This window comes from Vicugna pacos, chromosome 17 (assembly GCF_048564905.1).
Source record: "Vicugna pacos chromosome 17, VicPac4, whole genome shotgun sequence".
In the NCBI taxonomy this organism is placed as follows: Eukaryota; Metazoa; Chordata; class Mammalia; order Artiodactyla; family Camelidae; genus Vicugna; species Vicugna pacos.
The window spans coordinates 45,586,039-45,607,268 of record NC_133003.1 but is presented as its reverse complement, the minus strand read 5'-3'; the positions used below and the strand labels follow the sequence as shown (position 1 = coordinate 45,607,268).

General features: G+C 44.3%; 1 protein-coding gene across 1 annotated transcript in view; it reads right to left on the bottom strand.

Moving 5' to 3' along the window:
* ITPR1 (inositol 1,4,5-trisphosphate receptor type 1) overlaps positions 1-21,230 on the bottom strand; it is a 298,229-nt gene that overhangs the window by 158,787 nt on the left and 118,212 nt on the right. The window contains exons 6-14 of the mRNA XM_072941751.1: positions 20,745-20,831; positions 18,708-18,866; positions 16,657-16,755; positions 15,462-15,545; positions 15,177-15,323; positions 11,007-11,102; positions 9,294-9,338; positions 5,229-5,383; positions 165-264 (exon numbers count right to left, since the gene is read on the bottom strand). Of these exons, the coding sequence (XP_072797852.1) occupies positions 165-264; positions 5,229-5,383; positions 9,294-9,338; positions 11,007-11,102; positions 15,177-15,323; positions 15,462-15,545; positions 16,657-16,755; positions 18,708-18,866; positions 20,745-20,831 (972 nt within the window). The remainder of the gene's footprint in view (positions 1-164; positions 265-5,228; positions 5,384-9,293; positions 9,339-11,006; positions 11,103-15,176; positions 15,324-15,461; positions 15,546-16,656; positions 16,756-18,707; positions 18,867-20,744; positions 20,832-21,230) is intronic.

Here is a 21,230-nt window from a genome sequence, read left to right as displayed (position 1 = left end):
TCATATTCAAGTTTGTCCATGACCACACTCTCGCCAAAGGAACAAAAACTTCAGAGGTCCATCCACCCCCCCGCCCCCACCCCCACAGCCCACTCTGTCCTCAAAGGAGCCCTTTCATCAGGGAGCATAAGACTGAGGGGAAGCAGCCAAGTTCTGGGACTTACCTTCAGCATCACGGGTTTTTCCTCTTCCTTGTCAATGGGGATGTTTGTGCTGTGAACCCAGGTATTAGTACACAGGTGTCTGAGCCGGACATAGGAGTTTCTAAAGGGAGGGGAAAAAAGGGCTTTAGGGACAGGAATATTTAGGTGTTCTATAGTCACTGGCTTAGAATCCATCCATCAGAATAAAAAAGGACACCAAATGGTTTTCTGCTGCATACACTGGACAACACAAATTTAGGAGCAATTGGTTCTGGTCTAAGATACATCCTGATACACCTACAAGAGCAAATCATTCATAACAACTCTCGTGATGTGAATTTCTAAATGCAGGCAGACCTCATTCCATCGCACTTTGCCTTACTGCTCTTCATAGATACTGTGTTTCTTGCAAATTGGAGGTTAATTCGTTGAGCAGGTTTATCAGGGCCATTTTATCAATAAAGTATTTTTTAATTAAGATATGTACATTGTTTTTTAGATGTAATATTTGCACACTTATTAGATAATAATGTAGTGCAAACATGACTTTTATATGCCCTGGTAAACCAAAAAATGTGTGTGACTCACTTTACTGAGATAGTCACCGTATTGCAGTAGTCTGGAAGCAAACCCGAAATATCTCCAAGATACACTTGTAGAAAATTTTATCCCATGAATGACTATCTTAGAACAAACTAAGCATGAAACAGAGTAACAAGAAGTATTTACTGAGTATCTATTAGCATGTATCATGAGAGATGATAAAGCAGTTAATTGAAATTTTCATATGGATCAATAAAGCAAAAAATAAAATCATAAAATTCCCAGGAGAAAATGTGAGTCACTATTTAATAATCTTGTGGTAGGGAAAGCCTTTCGAAGCACTTAACAAAACACAAGATTTCTAAATTTTAAAAGTAAAAGATGAATACATCTTATTACATAGTTTAAACTTTACATCTCCATGCAGAAAAAACTCATAAACAAAATTGAAAGTAAAATGACAACCTGAGGGAAAACAGTAAAAGCTATGAATCCACATATATAAAGAGATCTCAAAGATCAGTAAGAAAAACATCATGACTATTGGAAATGAAAGTCGAACAGGTGTTACACAAAACAGTAATTTAATAAAGAAATATAAATGACCAATAGACATGGAAGCACACAATTTCCTCAATTTACACAAATTAAAATATATGATTTTATTGTAGCATATTCCGAAGACTTTAGAGACAAATACAGCCCAGCACTGACAAGCACATAGAGAAATGCGGTCTCCTGCACTCATGGTAAGAATATCAACATGTTCATCTCTGGAAGCAAGCCGGGCACTTTGTATAACATGCATGCAAAAGTGTATCTGTCTTTTGACCTAGCAATCCCATTTTTATATTTCTTCTTTAAGAGATGGCAGCACAGATGCAAAATGAGGCATAAAGATGTTCAACAGAGTATTGTTTATGACAGTAGAACATTGCAAACAACCCAGTATCTCAATAATGGACTAGTTAATTATAGTAATCTATGCCAGAGTACATAGTTCTTTAAAATGACTACAATCAATATTCATTTACTCTGGAGTATGAACAGGACATACTGCTCAGTGGGAAAAAAAAGTTAAAAATAGCTTATGGTTCATTTATGATAAATTACATACAAGTGTGTGCCCAGAGACGTGCCTGAAACTATAGAAAACCAAAATGGTAACTGCAGTTATCTCTGAATGGTTATATTTTACGTGATTTTTGCTTGCTTCTTTGCTCTTCATGAGATTTTAAAACATTTTTGTTGTTGTTTTTTTACAGTGAGCACGGATCATTTTACAATTTTCTCATATTTGCCTTTCTTTTAAAAAAGTAGTTGGAATAATGACATAATTTATGCACTTAAGGAATCTACCAACACATTAGTTAGAGGAGATGAATGAATGCCAAGCAGTGGTAAGTAACAGGAGACATACATTAAAAAGCATTAAGATGGGAGACAGTCAAGGTTAAGTCCTGCAGGACTTTTAGAGGAGGAGACCCAGGAGGCTTCAGAGAGTCAGGGAATATTTTTGTTACAGAAAACTTGAGTTGGAACTTTAAACACCAGTAGGACCAGGGCAGAAAGGGGAACATGGAAGTCATTTGCATTAAGAGGAATTCAAAACAACAGTATCCCAAGTTCATCGGAAACAGGCAGACGGGAGACACAGCAAACCAGGAACATCTCTTCAGTAGAGCCTCTGCCTTCCTTCACTCTGTCTGGAACATTACAAGTGATATTTACCTTGAATAGCATGAATATAAACTAAACCACGTGAACTTGAAATTTGACAGAGATTTACATTTTTTTCTTCTGAGCAACTTGGATTCATTTCCCTATTTTCAAAGTATAACCAAAGTTGGCGCTTACTTTTTAAGTGGATGACTGATTATGTTCTACACAGCTCTATGTCGAAGTTCATTTAAAACCCAGGGCATTCTGTCTATTCTCCTTAAGTCCCATTCCCAGTCCTTAACTCAGAAGTCATGATAAGGACACCTGCAAAAGAGCCAGTGCTCATTTAATGCATCTAATTTACATAGACTGCAATTTTATTATCTTGTTTATTATAACAAGGATTTGCCACTATTCCTTTCATTTTGGCTAGGAAGGGTTCTTTCAAAGAGTAACTATCACGAAAAGTTCTTTATTGGTAACATTTTAAGTACTTCCATTTATCTACCCCCTGACTTTCTCATCTTCAAAGAAGCCAAATTTAGCACAACTTTAAGATGGAGGGAAATGAGTGTACTCCTCCTAAGATTTTTCTATGACTCCACTGAATTAACAAGGAAGAGGCCCTGTTCCTTTCTGGCTGTGAGGTAAGCGGCCAAGGGCAAGAACAGATAAAAATTTAAAAAGCTGACACCAGGTCCAAGATCATAACTAGCAATGAACCCACTGGTAGGCCACGCCAGACAACCTTTTCCAGGGTGCACACGAGGCTCCTCTTGTTTATGAGTTTATGAACAGTCTGTCTATGGGCAACTGCCCACAAAGAAAGTTTTCCAACAGAGAAACAGTCACAAATCAAGGGGATACAGAAGCAGGGGTGGATAACCAACCAAAGTCGCTTGGCAAGCTGACCTAGAAGCTCAAACTTCCCTTCCTCACTGGATCATGGCAATTTCTAACCCCTCAGGGGATAGGGCAACTGGCCCCTCATTCCTCTCTTTGCGAAGGGAATGCCATGAGGTTCCTTCTGATGGATATTTCACATCACATTGTTTCATTCTTTGTTATCCCTTACAAACTAAAACACTTCACATATAAATAAACGTCATTCCCTTGCCTTCTGGGAGCTTAAAAAAAAAATCCATCAAAGAACTTCCAGAAGAGAGGACACAATGTATGGAAAAGCACTTAAACTGAAACACAGTTGGACTCTACAGACCCTATCCCTGTCTAGGTAAGAAGCAGGTGGTCAAGGAGAAAGGGCAGTTTAAAAAAGCCATGTACCCTACTTCAAACCGTATTTTTAAAAATGACCTCAAAACTGATCAAAGACCTAAGTGGAAAGGGCACAAACTATAAGAAAGCATTGGCATCCACCTCTGTGACCTCGGATTTGGCAGTCATTTCTTAGGAAACCAAAAGTATAGCCAAGAAAAAAAAAAAGATAAACTGGATCTTAACAAAGTTAAAAACTTCTGTGGATCAAAAGACACCATCAAGAAAGTGAAGAAGTCTACAGAATGGGAGAAAGTATTTGCAAATCCTATCTGATAAGGGGTTTGTATGTAGCACAAAAGAACACTTAAAACTCAACAATAAAAAGACACGTAACTCAGTTTTTCAAATGGGCAAAAAAATGAGCAAATGGTCTGAATAGTTATGTCTCCAAATTCACTCTACAAATGGCTAGCATGATCAACATCATTAGACGTCAGAGAAAGGCAAGTCAAAGCCACAACGAGACACCACTGCACACTTCCTAGGATGGCTGAAGTTAAAACAGACAGATACCCACCAGCCACGGGGAGAAGGCAGGGAAACTGGAACCCTCCCATACGGCTGGTGGGAATGCACAGCAGTAAATATGGACACTGCCTACGCTGATTGTTCGGAGAGAGACAGGAAGAGGACCCAGCACAGGAGAGCATTCTCCTCTAATTCTGACAGCACCCAAGCTGCATTACCACTTTCACAGCCTGGCTCTGGGGAGCAGGTCAGCGGCAACGACACACACAAAGTAACCCTGAGAGAGAGGGGCTGTGGATGGAAGCTGCCAATGCCGGTGAGACTTGCGCTAACCCTCACTGTGCTGAAGAGTCAGAGCCGCCACAACAACCCCATCTGCCTTCAACATTTAAGGTTTGGGGCTCTGCAATGGGGCTCACTGACTCGTGGCAAGTTGTTCCAATTCTCTGAGCCTCAGTTTCCATATCTATAAGAAGGGGCCAATAGTAATACCTCTCTCACAGGGGCTTTGATGAAGATGAAAGCATGTAACACAAGTATTTAGCATTATAAATGGCATGCAGTCAGCACTCAGCAAGCATCAGCCACTATTAGTGTTTTTGTTGATTTTGTTAAGAATGAGGATTTGTCCCATTTATAGTGCAGTTATTTCCCCCAGAAATGCATTCTTATGCAACGAAACTGAGTTAGATTTAATAAAATAGCCAAAGAAGACTAGTCTGATTTCTCAATATGTTTAATAAAATTTACTGTGCATTGAGGCGATTTCAATGTTCCATCTTCTGGAATTTCCTTCCAATTGTTTATTCAATTGACCAGGAGATCTCTCAGGTTTGGGAAGGAGGAAGGGAGTCAAGGAAACAAGAAATATTGAGCTACTTAAACTTACAATTTGGCTTGTTTACCTAAACACGCACTTCTTACCCAGCTACTGAGAACTTGTAACTGATGAGCCGTTAAAAAACAAACAAACAAAAAATCAGATGCCATTTCAATGGGCAGCCAGAACATATCCTTTACCAAATCCTGTACAAAAGCTTTCAGAAAGGCAGTGATGTTTTAGATTCCAGGAAACCCAGCCAGGCTGCACATCTCAACCCTGCCTCACTGGGCTAAGCCATGTTGGAACCATACCTGGGGACAAGGCTGTCGCCTCCACGGAGGGTGGTGGGGTCTAGCTCAAAAATGGAGGAGATGTCATTGCCTTCGGGCACCGAGACCAGGGAGTACACCATCTTCTCTTGGGGGTTCCGCAACCTGCTTCGGGAGGCGTCCTGATCCGGGTCCACCTGGGGAGGAAAGCCATCAAGTCAAGGGCTCTGCACACCGCGCCCTCCCCTCACTACCATCACCGCACGCTCCACAGGAACAGGGGAGAACAGTGACCGGCAGCAGTTGGCAGGAAAGCACCACCGTTTCAGAGCAGTCGTGGAAGAATATTGCCAAGAATATTTACGCTCTACCTCCTCGTGTTGGAATAAAGATACTTAAACGACACGGGGCTGCAGCGATAGCTGTCCGCGGGAAGAGCGCGCGAGCGACACGTCCACGTGCAGTGGCTGGCAGAGGGCAGGAGCCCTTCGAGAAAACGAATCCTGTGGACTTGGTTACGCGTCACTGAGTTAACCTACAGCCAAGCCAGCTCGTGATAATGTGACACAGCTACCTTCCAGGAGAAAGCATCACGTGACATAGACCTGAATCCAAGTGTTCGTAAGCAGCTACCCCCGTGTGGCCAAGAGAAACGTTTGAGAAGTCAGACTAGCCCTGAAAAAAAATATTCATCATTAATCAAGGAGGGCTGCCCACAGGTCAGGGGGAAAGGGCCTCTCCTGCTACGTGAGGGATCTCACTGAGACTGAAGAGAATCTGACAGCGAAGGCCGATGACAAGGACGAAAGCTTCCCTGACAAACTGTAACAACACACTCTGGTCTCCAAAGGCCACCTGCCCAAGGAGACGCAAGCAGCGTGCTCAGCCTCGTGCCTGCCTGATAAGCTTTGCGAGGTTGCTCTCAGCGCTGTGATTTCACACTGGATTATTTCTGAAGTTTAACATCCTTGCAAGATGACAATAACCACCTGCCTGCACTAGGAAAACCACAATTTCCTGGTCTCCATCTTGCTTTGCTTAGGCTAAGGCCCTGCCTCCTTTCCAAATGGAATGGAGAAAAGGAAACCAAATCTAACAGGCAAAGGAGAGAGCGAGAGAGGATTTCCTTCAACGGGGCCTGAGTTCCAGGGTGGCAGGCGATAGTCTGCTTTTTCAGCTCATCAACAGCCCCAACTTCTGTTGAAGGGAAGGGAAGGAAAAAGAGAGAGAGAGAGAGAGAAAGAAAAGAAAAAGAAAACAAAAGATAAGAAAGAAAAGGAAAATACAAATAATTCTTTCAATACCCAAAACCTCTGTCTTCCTGCCCTCACACTCCCTCCTCCAACACCTCGTCCCCCTACCCGACCACAGCTCCTGTGGGTAGGTTGTTACTCTGCCTACAGGAATGTAAGAATCCACCCGAGAACACCAGAACATCTCTAGGAACTCGTCTCAGGAGACAGCACTGGGAACAGAATTCGTCCTCTTCTAACTCCTGTTACCTGCGAAGTGTTCCACACACCACTTTCAAAATAAACCCTGACCTGGTTCTCAGCTACAGGCTGGCAGTGGAACTGCAGACCTGCCAGATGTCCAAAGAAAAATGACAGGTGCACCGAGCCCACTGCACCCGGACTGTGACTGAGAAAGGCGTCCTGGCACTCCCTCCGTGTGCAGTCGGCATGTGCTATCCTAGCAAGTGAGAGGAGGACACACGTGCAAAAGGCCGTCAGCCCAGAGCTGGGCTCGGAGTGTCCTTTCTCTCCTTCCCTCTGGCGTCGAGCCTGTGTCTCAAAGGGGCTGCTGAATTTAGCAGGACGAGAGCAACAAAGGCGAGGGGGCCCCAGGCAAGACCACAAGCACTGGGAGCCAGTCTCAGGGAAACACACGCCAATGAGCAGAGCAGAGCGAGAGGCTTCCTCTCCCAAACTCCTGACTTTCCCAGCCACGAGTGAAGCGTGCAGGACCCGCCGAGGCTAACACCTTTCCCCGAGAGGCAGGAGCTGCGCTTCTGGCGTCGTGGGTGTAGGGGGAGCCCCGGCACACAGCCCACCTCCACACGAGGACCACCACCCAGGCAACGTCCTGAGGAGCCAGAGCAGTGCAGCCCAGACCTGCAGCCAAGCCGGCTGGCACATACCCCCACCCTGGGTGGGAGAAACACGAAAGAGTAGAAAGATGACTCCATTCTCAGAGACCCTGAGGCATGTGGCCAATTAGGGCCACTCTCTGCTTTCTCACCTGTCCAACAGAGATGAAAAGACCTGCCCTAGTTCCTTTGTACACCTGCTCTGCCGCCCAGATCAGCTGGTGGATATAAAGGCACTGAAACTGCTCATCAGCCTTTGCAACTTACAAATATGCCATTTACTAAGCGCTGGCCAAGGGCCAGGCACTCCATCTGCACGGCATCGCGCTTTGTTGTTATGAGCTTATCGCTGACCTCTACAGATGAGGGAACTGAGGCTTGGAGAGGGAAGGTAACTTGTCCAGAGTCACACAGCTCCTAAGCGGTGGGTCTGTTATTTAAACTCATGTCTGTCTCTCTCTCTCGCCCTTCTCTCTCACTACATTCTTCCTCCTACATTACAAATGCCCGTCTTTCCCTCACACATCCCCAGGCCAGGAGAGCAGTCCCACTCCCCAGAGCCCAAGGTTCGCTCAGACATCAGCTCCTACTGAATGAAGCCACGGTCCTCCTTCAAAGTCATCTCAGAGGGGAGACTGACTCTGCTACCTCGGAGGGCAGCACCAAGACCAATGGATGCGAGTTCCACAAAGACAGTCCTGCCTCTCAGAATAGAAAATGTGCAAGGAAGAACTGTCTCGTGAGAACTAGGGCCCCTTCCAGTGTAAGTGTTCAAACAATCACCAATGAAGACTCGCAGGGATGATGTGCACAGATTCTTTTCCTCACACTCGGGAAAGTGGGACCAGGTCAGTGTTTTCCAAGCCACTGTAACGGCAGAAAGTCAGTTTTCGAACGGAGCTCCCGCAGTGAGAGTGAGGAGAATGAAAGGAAGGAACAGGACCTGCTGGTGCTCCCTCAAGGAGCCGCAAAGAGGAGACGAGCTCCCCCAGCAAGTCCAGGAGCTAAGCGCGCGACGCCCTCGGCTCAAACTCCTCTGTGTTTCTTCCAAAGCTAGCATCCTCCCCAGACACAGCCAGCAGCCAGGGTCATGGCTACTGCAGAACTCGCAACACTTTCAAAGACAATTACATTCTGTATAATCTCTACCCATTTCAACGCCTTTCATTAGTGTGCCTGAAGTCCAATTTTTTCAAAATTTTACTAAAAATAATACCTCAACACGACTACCATGTTCACCATTGAGATGATCACATGGACACACAACATCAGTTAGAGCAGCAGTGCTTTGGGTTTTTGTTTGTTCCATTAGCCCGAGACCAGAACGAAGCTCTCCACAAGAGAACTGGTTGGCTTACACCCATCAGTTCCCTGTAACACAACCACTGCCCTCTTCAACCCGTAACCGTGGACACCAGAACCCCCCAGTGCCTCCGTATCAGCACTAATTGGCAATCTGGCCTCCAAAGAAAGATCCAGTTGGCATGAAAATTCCAAACCACATTATAAAACCTATTTCTGACTCTGCAGAAAGCAAGGACAGATGGTTAAACAACTGAGGGTCTAATCAGAGGTCACGCCTCGTGCGGTACTTCCACCGTCTACATGACTGCATCCACGTTACACACTCATTCCTTGAAAAACCTGAGTGAGTCACAGATTCAGGTCAACAGCAAAAGGGCACTGGTTTGTAAAAGACTGACTTCGGCAGGGGCCATCGCTGTCGCCAGCTTAGCAGCATTCCAAGAGGTACCTTGAACTTATGCAACTTAGCGATGGAGAGACCTCTTGACTAAGCACACAGGAAAAGCATCAGGACTGACAGTCTCTTGGAACAATCAGGACACTAGGGGATATGACCGGCCTCATGGGAAGCTCAGAACAAGACTCTCTTTTAAGGCAGCATAAGGTTTTCCCTTCCCCTTGAGTGACCACAGGGGCCATTTCCTACATAGGGTTCCAGATCATACAGCCTCACCCTACCAGATGAAGACAAGAAGGCTCTTGCCCATACTTACTGAGGGCTGAAACTCCAGGCATTCTTCCTCAAAGTCAGGGTCTACCTGATGGAAAAGAATCATTAAGGAAATTAAAACATCCATTGGTTTCTCAAGGACTCGGCCCCACTTGCAGGAGACTTCAAGGCCTGCGAACATCTTTGGACAGCTAAGAACTTGTCCCTTCCCTCCGTTCACAAAACCAGCATGCCACAACAACAACAACACGTCACACACCGAGTACAACACACACGGAACAATCTACCAGTCACTGATAGACGGCTCTCAAGTGTAGACAGAGGAACACAAAGAATCCACTAGCAAAGCAACAGTTAAAAGCCTGAAATAAATAAAACATCAGTCGCCAGTCATTGATAATCCTGCTTATTTCTAGTTCGGAATTTAAAAAATGTTTGACTTCCAGCAAGAGCTACGTTCACCCCAGAACGGAACAGATAACGCAACCACCACTGATCTTCCGCAAACCATGGAATCAACGTTTCTCACGGCTGGTTAACTGGGTCCATAATTTGCTATGGCTCCATTTTAAATCTCAACTTAGTCTTGGTCTTCAGCTCTTCAATATTTCAAAATCTGATGATGTTCATACAAGTGTTAGGCATCGCAGGGCTGTTGGCACATTGAGATTCAGATTTCCTCAGGGTCAGCTGCAGAAGCAGAACTGACGCCCACGCAGCACCTTGGAAATCTCTGAGCAATCTCAGCAGTGGCACCAGACGCCGGGAGGTGTCCTTTGATGTACAAGTAGAATCTGCTATGAATATGCATCGTACATCTGCCAGCAGGTCAGCGTAAAACTCAACATCTGTCTCACAGTAAGATGGCTCCTTAATTTAGTGCAAAAATTAAAAGGGAACTTCATTTCATCCTTCAGCATCGAGTCTTCGCTTTCCTCAAAAACCCTTTAGCGATAAAGTACATTTCCTTGATTTTTGACATTCCTGCAAGTAAAAGACCCTGTCTATTCCACTAATGCTCTGAGTAACCAGGCTTTATAAAATCATCTAATTCTTCATGTGTCTTAAGACTTCCAGCTTCCCAGAGCACGCTTCGCTACAGCTGAGCTATGGTCATTTATGTTAGGCTCGGGGATGGTAAATAAGATGCGGGGAGAGTAGTATGCACAGCAAAGTGGAAAGATAATCCCGAAACCCCGATTAGCACTCTTTTCTTTTTTTTTTTTTTAAAGCTCTATTCTCTTAGCAACTTTCAAATACCGTTGACCCTTGAACAGTGGGGGAATTAATGTGTAAATCTGTGGTTCCAACACATCCTCAGTTCCTCTCCATCCTCGGATTCAACCAGCCCCTGACTGAGTGGTGCTGTAGTTATGAATGGAAAATACACACATGCAAGTGGACCTGTGCAACTCAAACCCAAGTCGTTCAAGGGCCAACTGTACACAATACAGTATTATTAACTGTATTAGTCACCGTGCTATACATTACATTCCCATCCCATGACAGCATTATTTTCTACTGACTTTCTCCCCACATCTTGATCAAAACCCCCATCAAGTACTGAAATGTGTGAAATCATTTTTGACTCTTGTGTCTACCAGCAGGGAAGTGAGGCAGAAGGAAACAGACAAGCAGAAGGAAAAGCCAGGTGACTGAACATTACCCTGAGCCTCTGACTACTCAATGGCTACAGCCAAGTGAGGAAAGGGGAGTGCACCACCCTCGCAAGAGAAAAACCCGGGCTGCTACTTACCTCTGCTGCTAAGTAGTGCCCTGTAGCAAGATGCTTGAAACGGAAGAGGCTGTTCCAATATCCTGCTCCACCCCGACACGGGTCGTGTTGGACCACCTGCAAGAAGAGGGACGATCAACAGAAGAGGAAGGAATGTCAGTCCATATAAGTATGACCCTGAATCTGAGATACCACACAGAAGTTGTAGGTCAGGAGTGATATTTATTAGCTGAAAAAAAAATCATTATTTTCCAATAAAACCCACTGCAAGTGTCATATCTAACGCAAAGTAACGTTTCTCCAAAGAAGAAACAGAGTCCCCTAATCAATATGAGATGGCTGTAATACATTATAAAACTCAGCTGTTTTCAGATTATTTGCCTTCATCATAACGAAGAAGTTAAGATTCTGGAATTCATCCACAAAAGGCAAACTGATAACCAAGAATCGCCTGGAGAACTGTCACGGCCGTCTTCACGCATCCTCATGCACTGTGACACAACCACGACCCTGTGCTCTGAACCTTGGTACTTGCAGAGCCGGGGCCAATTTACCATAAAGAGAAACGTACCTTTTGCCTCTGCTCATAATGCAGTAACTGGTGCTGGTAGTTGGCCGCCATCAATAATTAGACACTATACAAAATATATGAACTTAGCATAGACAACGAGAAAACTGAACAAATCATACAAAACAACTGAGTTCAGATGCTGGACAACAGGTGGGCACAACTGAGATATTCTCTGAGGAAAGACAGAGAAGGTGAGCTCCAGGACTGTTCCAGCTTTCTGCTGGGAGGTCCTCTCTGGACAGTAGGGTCAGGAAGGCGAGTTCAAGCAGAGGACACCAGTCTCATAGACTTGAGGAGACAGGCCAGAAGTTAAGGAGACTGAGGTGGTTGGAATTTGTCAGGGCAGAACACAAAGCTACGTGGGGAAAAAAGCTCCAGAGATCTGCACAGGGGCCTTCCTGAGTCTTTGGCTGAATACACAGCGGCACATGTGTAAGGCGAGACTCCACAAGGCCAAATGAAAAATGAGAGGGAGGCCATCCTCTCAACAACTCGGGAGTTGACACAGGGCTAGAAGGAAGGTGTTCCGATTCTAATAAGCCAAGGGAGAGACTCGCTGGAGCCCTGGGGCATTTCTGTATACATGTCAAAAGGGTAACACCTTACTAGAAGGTCTACTCCAGCCCTAAAAAGAAAGCTCAATACACTTGATCCAGTGAAGCTTTAGAACAAGCTTCCAGTGGATCAAAATGATCTACAGGTAACTTTGTCTTAAAAGCCAAAACTCAACACTCTCAAAGGAGGGCAACAGAACCCAGAAACTCAGCAACGGAGCATCGCAATTTTCAGCAGACCATCACAAAGCGGTGGGCAGGCAAGACCCAGGAAGATGTGGCCCAGGCACTCAGCCACCTGTCAGACAGTATCAAATGATCCAGTATGCCTACGTGGGTTGGGGTAAGGGGGGCTGGAAAAACATGGGAGCAATTGTGACCCTCAATTTTTCCACTTTGATAACTACCTACAGATTTCAAGAAATCCAATAAATTCCAAGTAGGATAAACACACACACACACGCTCATCAAAACACATCAAGACACAGCAGGGTTAGGTTAATGTAAATCAGAAATGAAAAGAAAAATCCTTATAAGCAGCTAGGGAAAAACAGAGGCACGACATACAGGAACAAAGAAAACCACTGAATTCACATTCGAAAACAGTGCACGCAAGAGGACGATGGATGAACATCTTCCGAGTATGAAAACAAAAAACTATCTACCAACTTCTATATTCAACAAGAATATCTTTCATAAATGAAGGCCACATGGAGAAATCAGTACCTTTAATACATTGCAGGTGGAAACATGTAATAATGCAGCCGTTCTTTAAGACAGTCTGGCATCTCCTCAAAGCTTAAACACAGAGTCACCATGTGCCCCACAATTCCAGTCCCAGGAGGACTGAAAACCTATGTCCTCACAGAAACTGGTACATGCATGTTCACACCAGCATTATTTCTAACAGCCAAAAAGCACAAACAATCCAAATGCCAATGAATAATAAAATCTGGTGTATCCATACAATGGAATATTATCAGACAATAAAAAGAAGTACAGACACGTGCGGCAATAAGGATGAACTTTGAAAACTGGATGCTAGGTAAAGGAAGCCAGAGACAAAGGGCCACCTATTGTAGGATGCCGTTTATGTGAAATGTCCAACATGGGCAAAGCTACAGAGACAGAAAATGAATTTGCAGTTACCAGAGCTGGTAAGGGGGCAAGAAATGAGGTGGGACTGCTCTGGGTCAAGGGTTTCCTTTGGATCTAGTAAAAAAAAAAAATGAGAATTGCACACTTTAAATTTGTGAATTGTGTGCTGTATGCACTGTATCTCAATGAAGCCATTATTTTAAAAAAGGAAAATAAACTGATTTTTTTTAATGAAAGTGAAATAAAGATATTTACACAGGTCGATTTGAAGATATTTTCTCATCTTCAAATGAGGGCTGAGAAAGTTGGTCGGGGGCAGACCTGCACTACAAGAAACGATAAGCAAGTTCTTCAGGCTGAAGGAAAATGAGTCCAGATGCAAACCCAAATCTACACCAAGGAGTGAAGAGCTGGAGATGATAACTAGGTGGATACAGGACTCCTGTCCTCCCATTTTTCCATATTTTTTAAATACAAGTGTCTCCTTAAACAAGGCAAAAATAAATAAAAATGCACTGTGGGGTTTATAACACATGTGGAAGTCAAATGCAAGAGGGTGACACCACAAAGGACAGCAGGGGAGAAACAAGTACAGGTGACCCTTGAGCCACATGGGTTTGAAAGGTGGGGGGTCCACTTACAAGCAGATTTTTCCAGTATTAAGTACTACAGGGCTGCGTGATTCGTTGAATCCACAGATACAGAGGAACCACGCATACGAAGGGCCAACTGTGAGTTAAACATACGGGGGTGGGGTGGTCAGTGCCCGCAACCCCTGCGTTGTTCACGGGTCACCCGTATACTATTGTGAGCTTCCTCCATCCCGTGTAAAAAGACATGACACTGTGTAAAACTGGCAATAAGCTCAAGATGCAGAACGTAAACCTAAGTCACGATGACAAATATAAAACACGCAGTGTGTCTTCCTTATTTTGAAGGAGCACAAGTTTCAAAAAAAAAAATCTTCAAGAAGAAAATAAAAAAGGGCCACATTCACTGTTTTCCTAGAATATTCAGAGGGAAAACTGGCAGAAAGAATTTTTTAGGGAGTAAAAATTAGCTGTTTATTGTCAGGAGAAAAAAATATGTTCTGAAGGGAACTTCTGAGTTAAGTACCTAAAGTTTTAGAAGTACATACCTCAAACACTCGCCCCAAAAGGCTGTCACATGTTTAATTCATTTCCATCAACTTGTGAGTGAATAAGATATGGTACTTGCTTTTAAGGTTCTCAAGTCAGTCACAGTGACTTGTGTAGGATTCTGACATCTGAAATGCTTTTTTGGCTAATGAATTAAGTCCCAGCTCCCTGCAGCCTGGAAACACTGCCCGTCAGGCTCTGGTCTCCTAAACAGTTTCTGTTTTATTCCCCACTTCTATCCTCTGGTCCCCACCAAACTGGGTTCCTGAGATCTAACCCAAAGTTGCCTCCCATTTCCAAATGCAGGCCAGTGTCTTACGTGAGGTGACCTTCTCCCTTTACCTCTTCCTTCTGAAACATAGATCATCCTGTCAGTACCAGCTCAGGAGCCAGCTCCTTCAGGAAGTCTTCCTTAACCCCTCGCCCAGCCTCAAGCTCCCCCTCCCTCATCTCAGCCACTCGTGGACAGGGAATGTGCCTCTCGTCCCCTTCACCATCCAGTTACCAGGGGTGGATCAGGTGGGGTGAGGCACCTGATGACATACTGCTGTGACAGATCAATGAGCAAGGGAAAAGGAAAAACCAGAAGGAGGAGATGCTTAGATGGCCCAGAGAGAGGAATTTCCAATTTCAGTCGGGCGTTTGCTTCCAAAGGAGGTATCATCTCCCGCCACAAGAACACCTAGCATCCTTCGGACATGGCGTGATGCACTCGTGTCTGAGTCATCCCAGCCCATTGCTGGAACAAGGTGGGTTTAAGCACCTGGATGTGGCTTATTCCCATAAGCCCCAAGTCCTCTCCCCCTGCCGCCCCCACCCCACCCCTTACCTCCACCTCCCACAGGGCTTTGGAACTGGTGGCGGACGTGGCTGACTGCCGGCCGGTGGTTCTCAGGAAGACGTGCTGCTTCTTCCTGTGCTCATCACAGGTGAGAAACTTCTCCTGCTCGGCATGGAACAGCCTCACCACGTCACCCTGAGAGTCAACACACGGTGGAACGAAGGAGAACGAGTTTACCCTGAGAGTCAACACACGGTGGAACGAAGGAGAACGAGTTTAAAGAGAGAACTGAAGAGAGCCAAGAGCTCCCAGCCAGTCAAGTACCAAACTTACCCCCTTTAATATGTCATCTTTGTTATCACTCCATTTCATGAAAAGGACTATTTTCCAGCTTGTATTGCAGTTGACAGAATTGACCTGGAAAACAAATTTTGAGTTACTTTTTTTCACATATCCCTCACAACAACAGCGTCTTCCAGCCCTCAAATGCCTCATTTCTGCCCAAGAAGCAAGGTGTGTTTCAGCCCCCAAAGCCTCAAGACTGACACCACTAAGCTCACGGGACCTGCAAATTCAATGACTGTTAGAAATGTTTGGTAAAGTCACTACGTCTGCTCCACCTGTGGCTAAAAGAACCAAGCTTCCTGCCCTCCTGGAATGATACCTTGTTTTTATTCCCCCCAAGTCTTTTTTTCTATAGCCAGAAAGTAAAGGCCCCATGAAAAAAAGGACTCGCGAAACGGAATGAGCTACAAAGGCAAAAAAAGAGGCCAATGTACACGTTTTAAAATGGTGATCACTAACAGCAGAAGGCACTGTTTGTACACTACATACATGCCAGGCACTGTGCTAAGTACTAACACTCACTAATACATTTAATCCTCAGCAACATCCTAAAAAACAGCAATGACCATTATGCCCATTTCAGAGGTAGGAAAACTGATGCACAGGGAAACTGGCTAAGAACCTACAGTCAAAGAGGTAGGGTATGGGAGATTTGGGATTTGAATCCATCTTTCTCTGCCTCCAGAGTTTGTGTCCTCAACCATTAGGCAAATATTTATGTCACAATCAAGTTAATGTCCTTGTGGTCCCATAATTGCCAATTTCGAGGTTAAGTAGGTATATTGCCAAAAGCAAGATATCACCCTCACAGGGTTGCTGGTGGCTGGTGGTGTAGCCACCCTCCTTATGAATTGGCAAAAGGCACTGTCCTTAGGGAGACAAGTTAGTAAAATTTGGTAAAAGGGACCCTTCTCCGGTTTAACAAATTATAAAACAATCCCCCAGTGATACAAAGATTAGTAAACTGAGCACCGAGGTGACTGTCAGCCCCCAGCCACTGAACAGGCCTGCACAACCTCATGTGGTAAGCCTGGCTCCGGGCCTTGGTTTCCTCACCTGCAGAATGGGTACACTGCCCCAAGTCACTACCGAAGTCACTTTTAACATGCACATGCTCTGGCCCCAGGAAGGCCTGGTCCCGCAGCACATGCCCACCCACAAACCGTAACTTGATTTCCCTCACCTCATTGCAGCCGGGGTTATCCACCAGCTGGTGGCTGCTGGCATGGAGGGGCTGGCCGGCATTGACGGGGTTCAGAACAACCTTGTCACCTATGACCACCTGGAGAGGAAAGGAAAAATAGAGCTTTACACAAAACGGGCTGGGACGACAGACGGACCAGGGGCTAGTCCTGGCAGGAGCCAGAGGGGCCCGTGTGGCAGAAGGCTCAGCCTCCGGCAGGTACAAGGATAAAGGACGTTTTCCAAAGCCTGACCCTGAGCAGGAGGGGGTGATGTTTACAGCCTAAGGGTAATCTTTCGCCCACAACTGTCACTGATTACCCAAAGATGTTTTCAAAGTCAGTCCAGAGAAGGAATTAAAAATCCTATCTCGGATTCAGTGAAGGCACTTGTGTAAGTAAACTCTAACTAAATTTTAGGAGGAGAAACAGAATACTGTCTGAAGTAAGTTTTCATCTTTGAAAGAATAAAGCTGTAAGTTTTTATTTCTAAAGCAATGACTGTGACACTTTGACAAGTCACATTAATACACTTTCTATTATGACTCAGTCATACATACAGCCATACTTATGTGCGTATGAGTATAGGTCTATATGTAAATGCATGTGTATGTATATATGCATATGCATGTATATATAAAGACCTATCTTTATCTAAAATAAAATTACCCCCTAAAACAATCTCACCCCCATTATGATTAACACAGCTTGATACTGTCCATTCTATTCCACTTTAAAATGATAATCACAAGCCACTAATGGATCTCTTGGCCCACAAGTGGATGAACATCTGTCTCATGAAAAACCCTGTTCTCCAAGGATGACTATTCAAGTCCATCTTACTTTCTCAACTAAGACATAGCTAAACAAGTAAGCTTAAAGAACAGGAAAGCAAAAGACTTCTTGAAAATGAAATTCAAAACCCCGTCTTTTATTACGGGAGTAGAAGGAAGAACAGAAATGACAGTTTCCTAAGATGTAAAATCCATCTATTCTCAGTTTGACACATTTGGGGAACGTGCACAGTTAAATTTCTCTAACTCCAAATGAATGTAAGTTAAATGCCTCAAAAAAAAAAAAAGTCTGATACTTTAAGGTGAAATCTAAGCTTTCCTGGACTTGTTCTTCTATTTTCAGTTCATGATCAATATTTACTGTACCCAGCTGGGGCGGGGGGTGCTCTGGTACTGGGTAGTTCAGGTATATTGCATATCCTATAATACAAACACAAACATAAAACCTAACACTTATTTAAAATGCCCAAAGCTTGTGTACTTAACATTGAACAATGGCAAAATCCAGTCTCAGGTTAAGGCTAGTTGAGCATTTTGACAAAGTTTCAGGCTATTTAAACACCTATTTCTTTTTTGGTAGAAAACAACTATTTCAGAATCTTAACAAGGTTGGAAATACCGCTGAGAGCATTTAAACATATTGAAATTGTTAAGTGTATGCTCACATAATGACCTACTCCTGCAGCTAATAGGTATCAGAACTGTTCTAGGTCGCCCTGGAAAGGATTTCTGAGGCTTTATATCTTAATGACCCCTGCGGAGGGGAGCCAGCTCAGGACCAGCTGCGGTCACTGAAATGAGACTGAGAGCCTGCAGGGTTACAGACAAGACAACAACTGGGGATAACCCTAAAATCCACTCTTGTTCCTTGCTTTATCTACTTCTTTTCCACCCTTCTTTCCCAACTTTATTTCCTACGTAGAGGAGCATTTCTATTCCACTCCTGATCTAGAAGACCAGGGAGACTGCCCCAGACATTAATTTATGACAGCTGTTTTCGTGGTCAGGTTACTGAGGTAATGGGCTGCCCATATGATTTTTTCAGAAGCCCAGTAGGAAAAACAGAGCTACTGTATTTAGGTCACACTTCTCTCCAAATTTCCCTGTTTCCCAAACACTGGTTTCCATAGTGATTCCCTTCTGCTCATATATGGTAAGCCCCTGGCTCCAACTTCACAATTCTCCTAGCTGCCTCGAGCACACAGCGAGGGGTAGAGGCACGGCCGGGAGCACCCCCCAGGCCGGGAACCTGCGCTTACACTGTCTCCGATGGACCGCAGCTTGTAGAATGGCTGAATGTAGAACCAGGACCCTTCATTTCCAGCCTCGTCCAACGTCACCCGCATGGCATTCTTCTCCAGCAGGGCGGGAAGCCTCTTGTTCACAGTTAGGTACTTATTACTTTTCAAATGCAAGAGCTGAAACCACCAAGAGAGTAAGGTGAGTGTCGGCACATCTCTGAATCGCTACCACTTCTCTCTCAGTCATAGAAAATATGTATCAAACACTCCTTCCACCGCAGAGCCGCCTGTGAAGTTAGAGAGCCACCAAAGTGCCTAAGGCAGGGAATAATTAGAAAAGAAGGAAGAGCAAAAGGAGGAGAAGGAGAGACAGAGCGGAAGAAGACATTTTTTCCCCCAGCATCACCCTGGGCAAGATATTCACTCAGGTCAAGTTCACCATCAACTAAGAACAGCACTCCACCATCTGTTAGCAGGAAGGGGCTCACTGCATGTAAAAGGGACTACGGAACTGTCATCCGAATACACCTGACACAAAGGTGGAGCTAAGGAAGGACACCGTGAGCGCAAGAAACAGTTCAATTTAATGGGTGATGCCATTAGGGCACTGTCAATTCATTTGGAAAAACATGGCTGCTAGCAACGTCCACCTTGAATTTCTAAACACTTTATTCTTAATTCTTGGGTAATGGTAAATGGAGGGGATGGAAACACCAAAGATCTATGGGAAACGTCTCATAGTAAGTCTAGACCAGGAAGAGCTGATCAAGGCTTCCCAACGCAACAGGCTGTAAGAGAGGACAGAAGGGAGTATGGAAGACCGCCCAATCCCTGGAGAAATGGTAAGACCAGTATGGGAGGTCATTGCTAAATGTCAATATTCTCTTTTTCATATGTTAACAGATACAATTTCTAAAACACTTCCTAGGACATCCACAGATCTTCCATTGGTGTAACTTGTCTGATCTGTGAGCCCAACATTTCCTGGCCATGACACACAAGCCTTTGTTGTTACCCTGATGAGTGGCCCCTGATCCTCCATGCACCTGTCCATGTGCTGGACACAGTTGGCTTATAAACCAACATTACCTACGGGTAGATCCCAAGATCCGGGCTTGGGAGAATAAGAAATATTAGGTAATATGTATTCAGAGCTTACTCTGTGACAGGTACCTCTCATACATCCTAGGAAGCAGATACCATTATTATTCCCATTTTGCTGATGATCAAACTGAGGCATGACAAGAATTCCTGCCCGATACCTAACAGGAATCAAAATGGGAAGGAGTTCCTTTGTAATTTGTAGCATTAATATTAATATTAGTAAAGAAGCCAAATCTTTCCAAAATGGGAACTAATGAAGAAAGATAACCCAATAGGTCAGGTCCTCAAAAGTGGGTAGATGCTACCTTTTGTGTCTGGGTCAAACAATTTGGTAAATGGATATAACAAGAAAGGCCACATTTGGCACTGGACTTCCTCACACACTGTTTTCTAAGAATAGATGCAGGTGGATTTTTTGAACAAAATCTGTGGTAACTTGTTTCTTAGATTGTGTTTTATCCTCCCGTCAAATTTAAAGGCACCAGAGATAAACAAGCAAATCTCACAACCTGAAGGTAAGAAATGGGACCTACCATCAAATGTTCTATCTGAAGGTACAGAATTGCTCTTACCACCTCTGGTGACCAGCTCTCCAACCAGCAGATACAAATTACAGGGAAGACAATTTTCACCAAATACAAAGAACTTTCAAGCAAAGCAAGTTAAGCAAAATTGCAACAAACAGGCTCCTCTTCAGATAGGGAACCTCCCATCTAAAAAACTGGGACAGATTTTAAATTATCAGCCGCAGAGGAGAGAAGTGGACTCTCGCTCAGAGAGAGCCAACCGAAAGCTTGAAAGTCCAGCCCACATAAAAAACGCTAGACCTTGTGCAATAAACCAGCTGTCTCCATGGAGTCTTGTGTGTCAAAACCAGGTTTCATGTGTTTGTTTTTCGTTTCATTCATTGCAGCGCTCCAGCTGCACCACAGAACAGTGGCGATGACCTACCTGGATCACGTTGCCATACTGGATGACGGTCCCCAGCAGTTTCCGGTTTTCTGTCTCGTTTTGCTTCTTCTCCAAGTCTGCAGCGTGCTGTACATGGAGAAGGAAGATCGGTCACAAAGAGGAAACAATGGGTCATATTTCTCTGCAGCGACAAAAAACCAACGCAGCCGGTTCATACAAGAACCACAGAAATTAAGCAAATACCTACTTATGCCCTGAGGCGAAGAGAAATGAGCAAGGAGTTCAAGAATCCAACACACTAGGCCTTTCTTTGCTGGCCTTTCTGGTTTTTATACGATGTTTTTTTCTCTAAGGAATTGCTGGGCATCTGCTTAGGGTAAGACTAAGTTAAAATCTGACAAATTTTTTAAAGAAAATAGAGCAAGGTTGGAAGAAAATTTAAATACTCCTTTCTTTTTTATTTGTAAAGGTCTTCTTTTAATGTTTTTAAGTAAAATAAAACTGAATTAAAATGCTGCTTTTGTG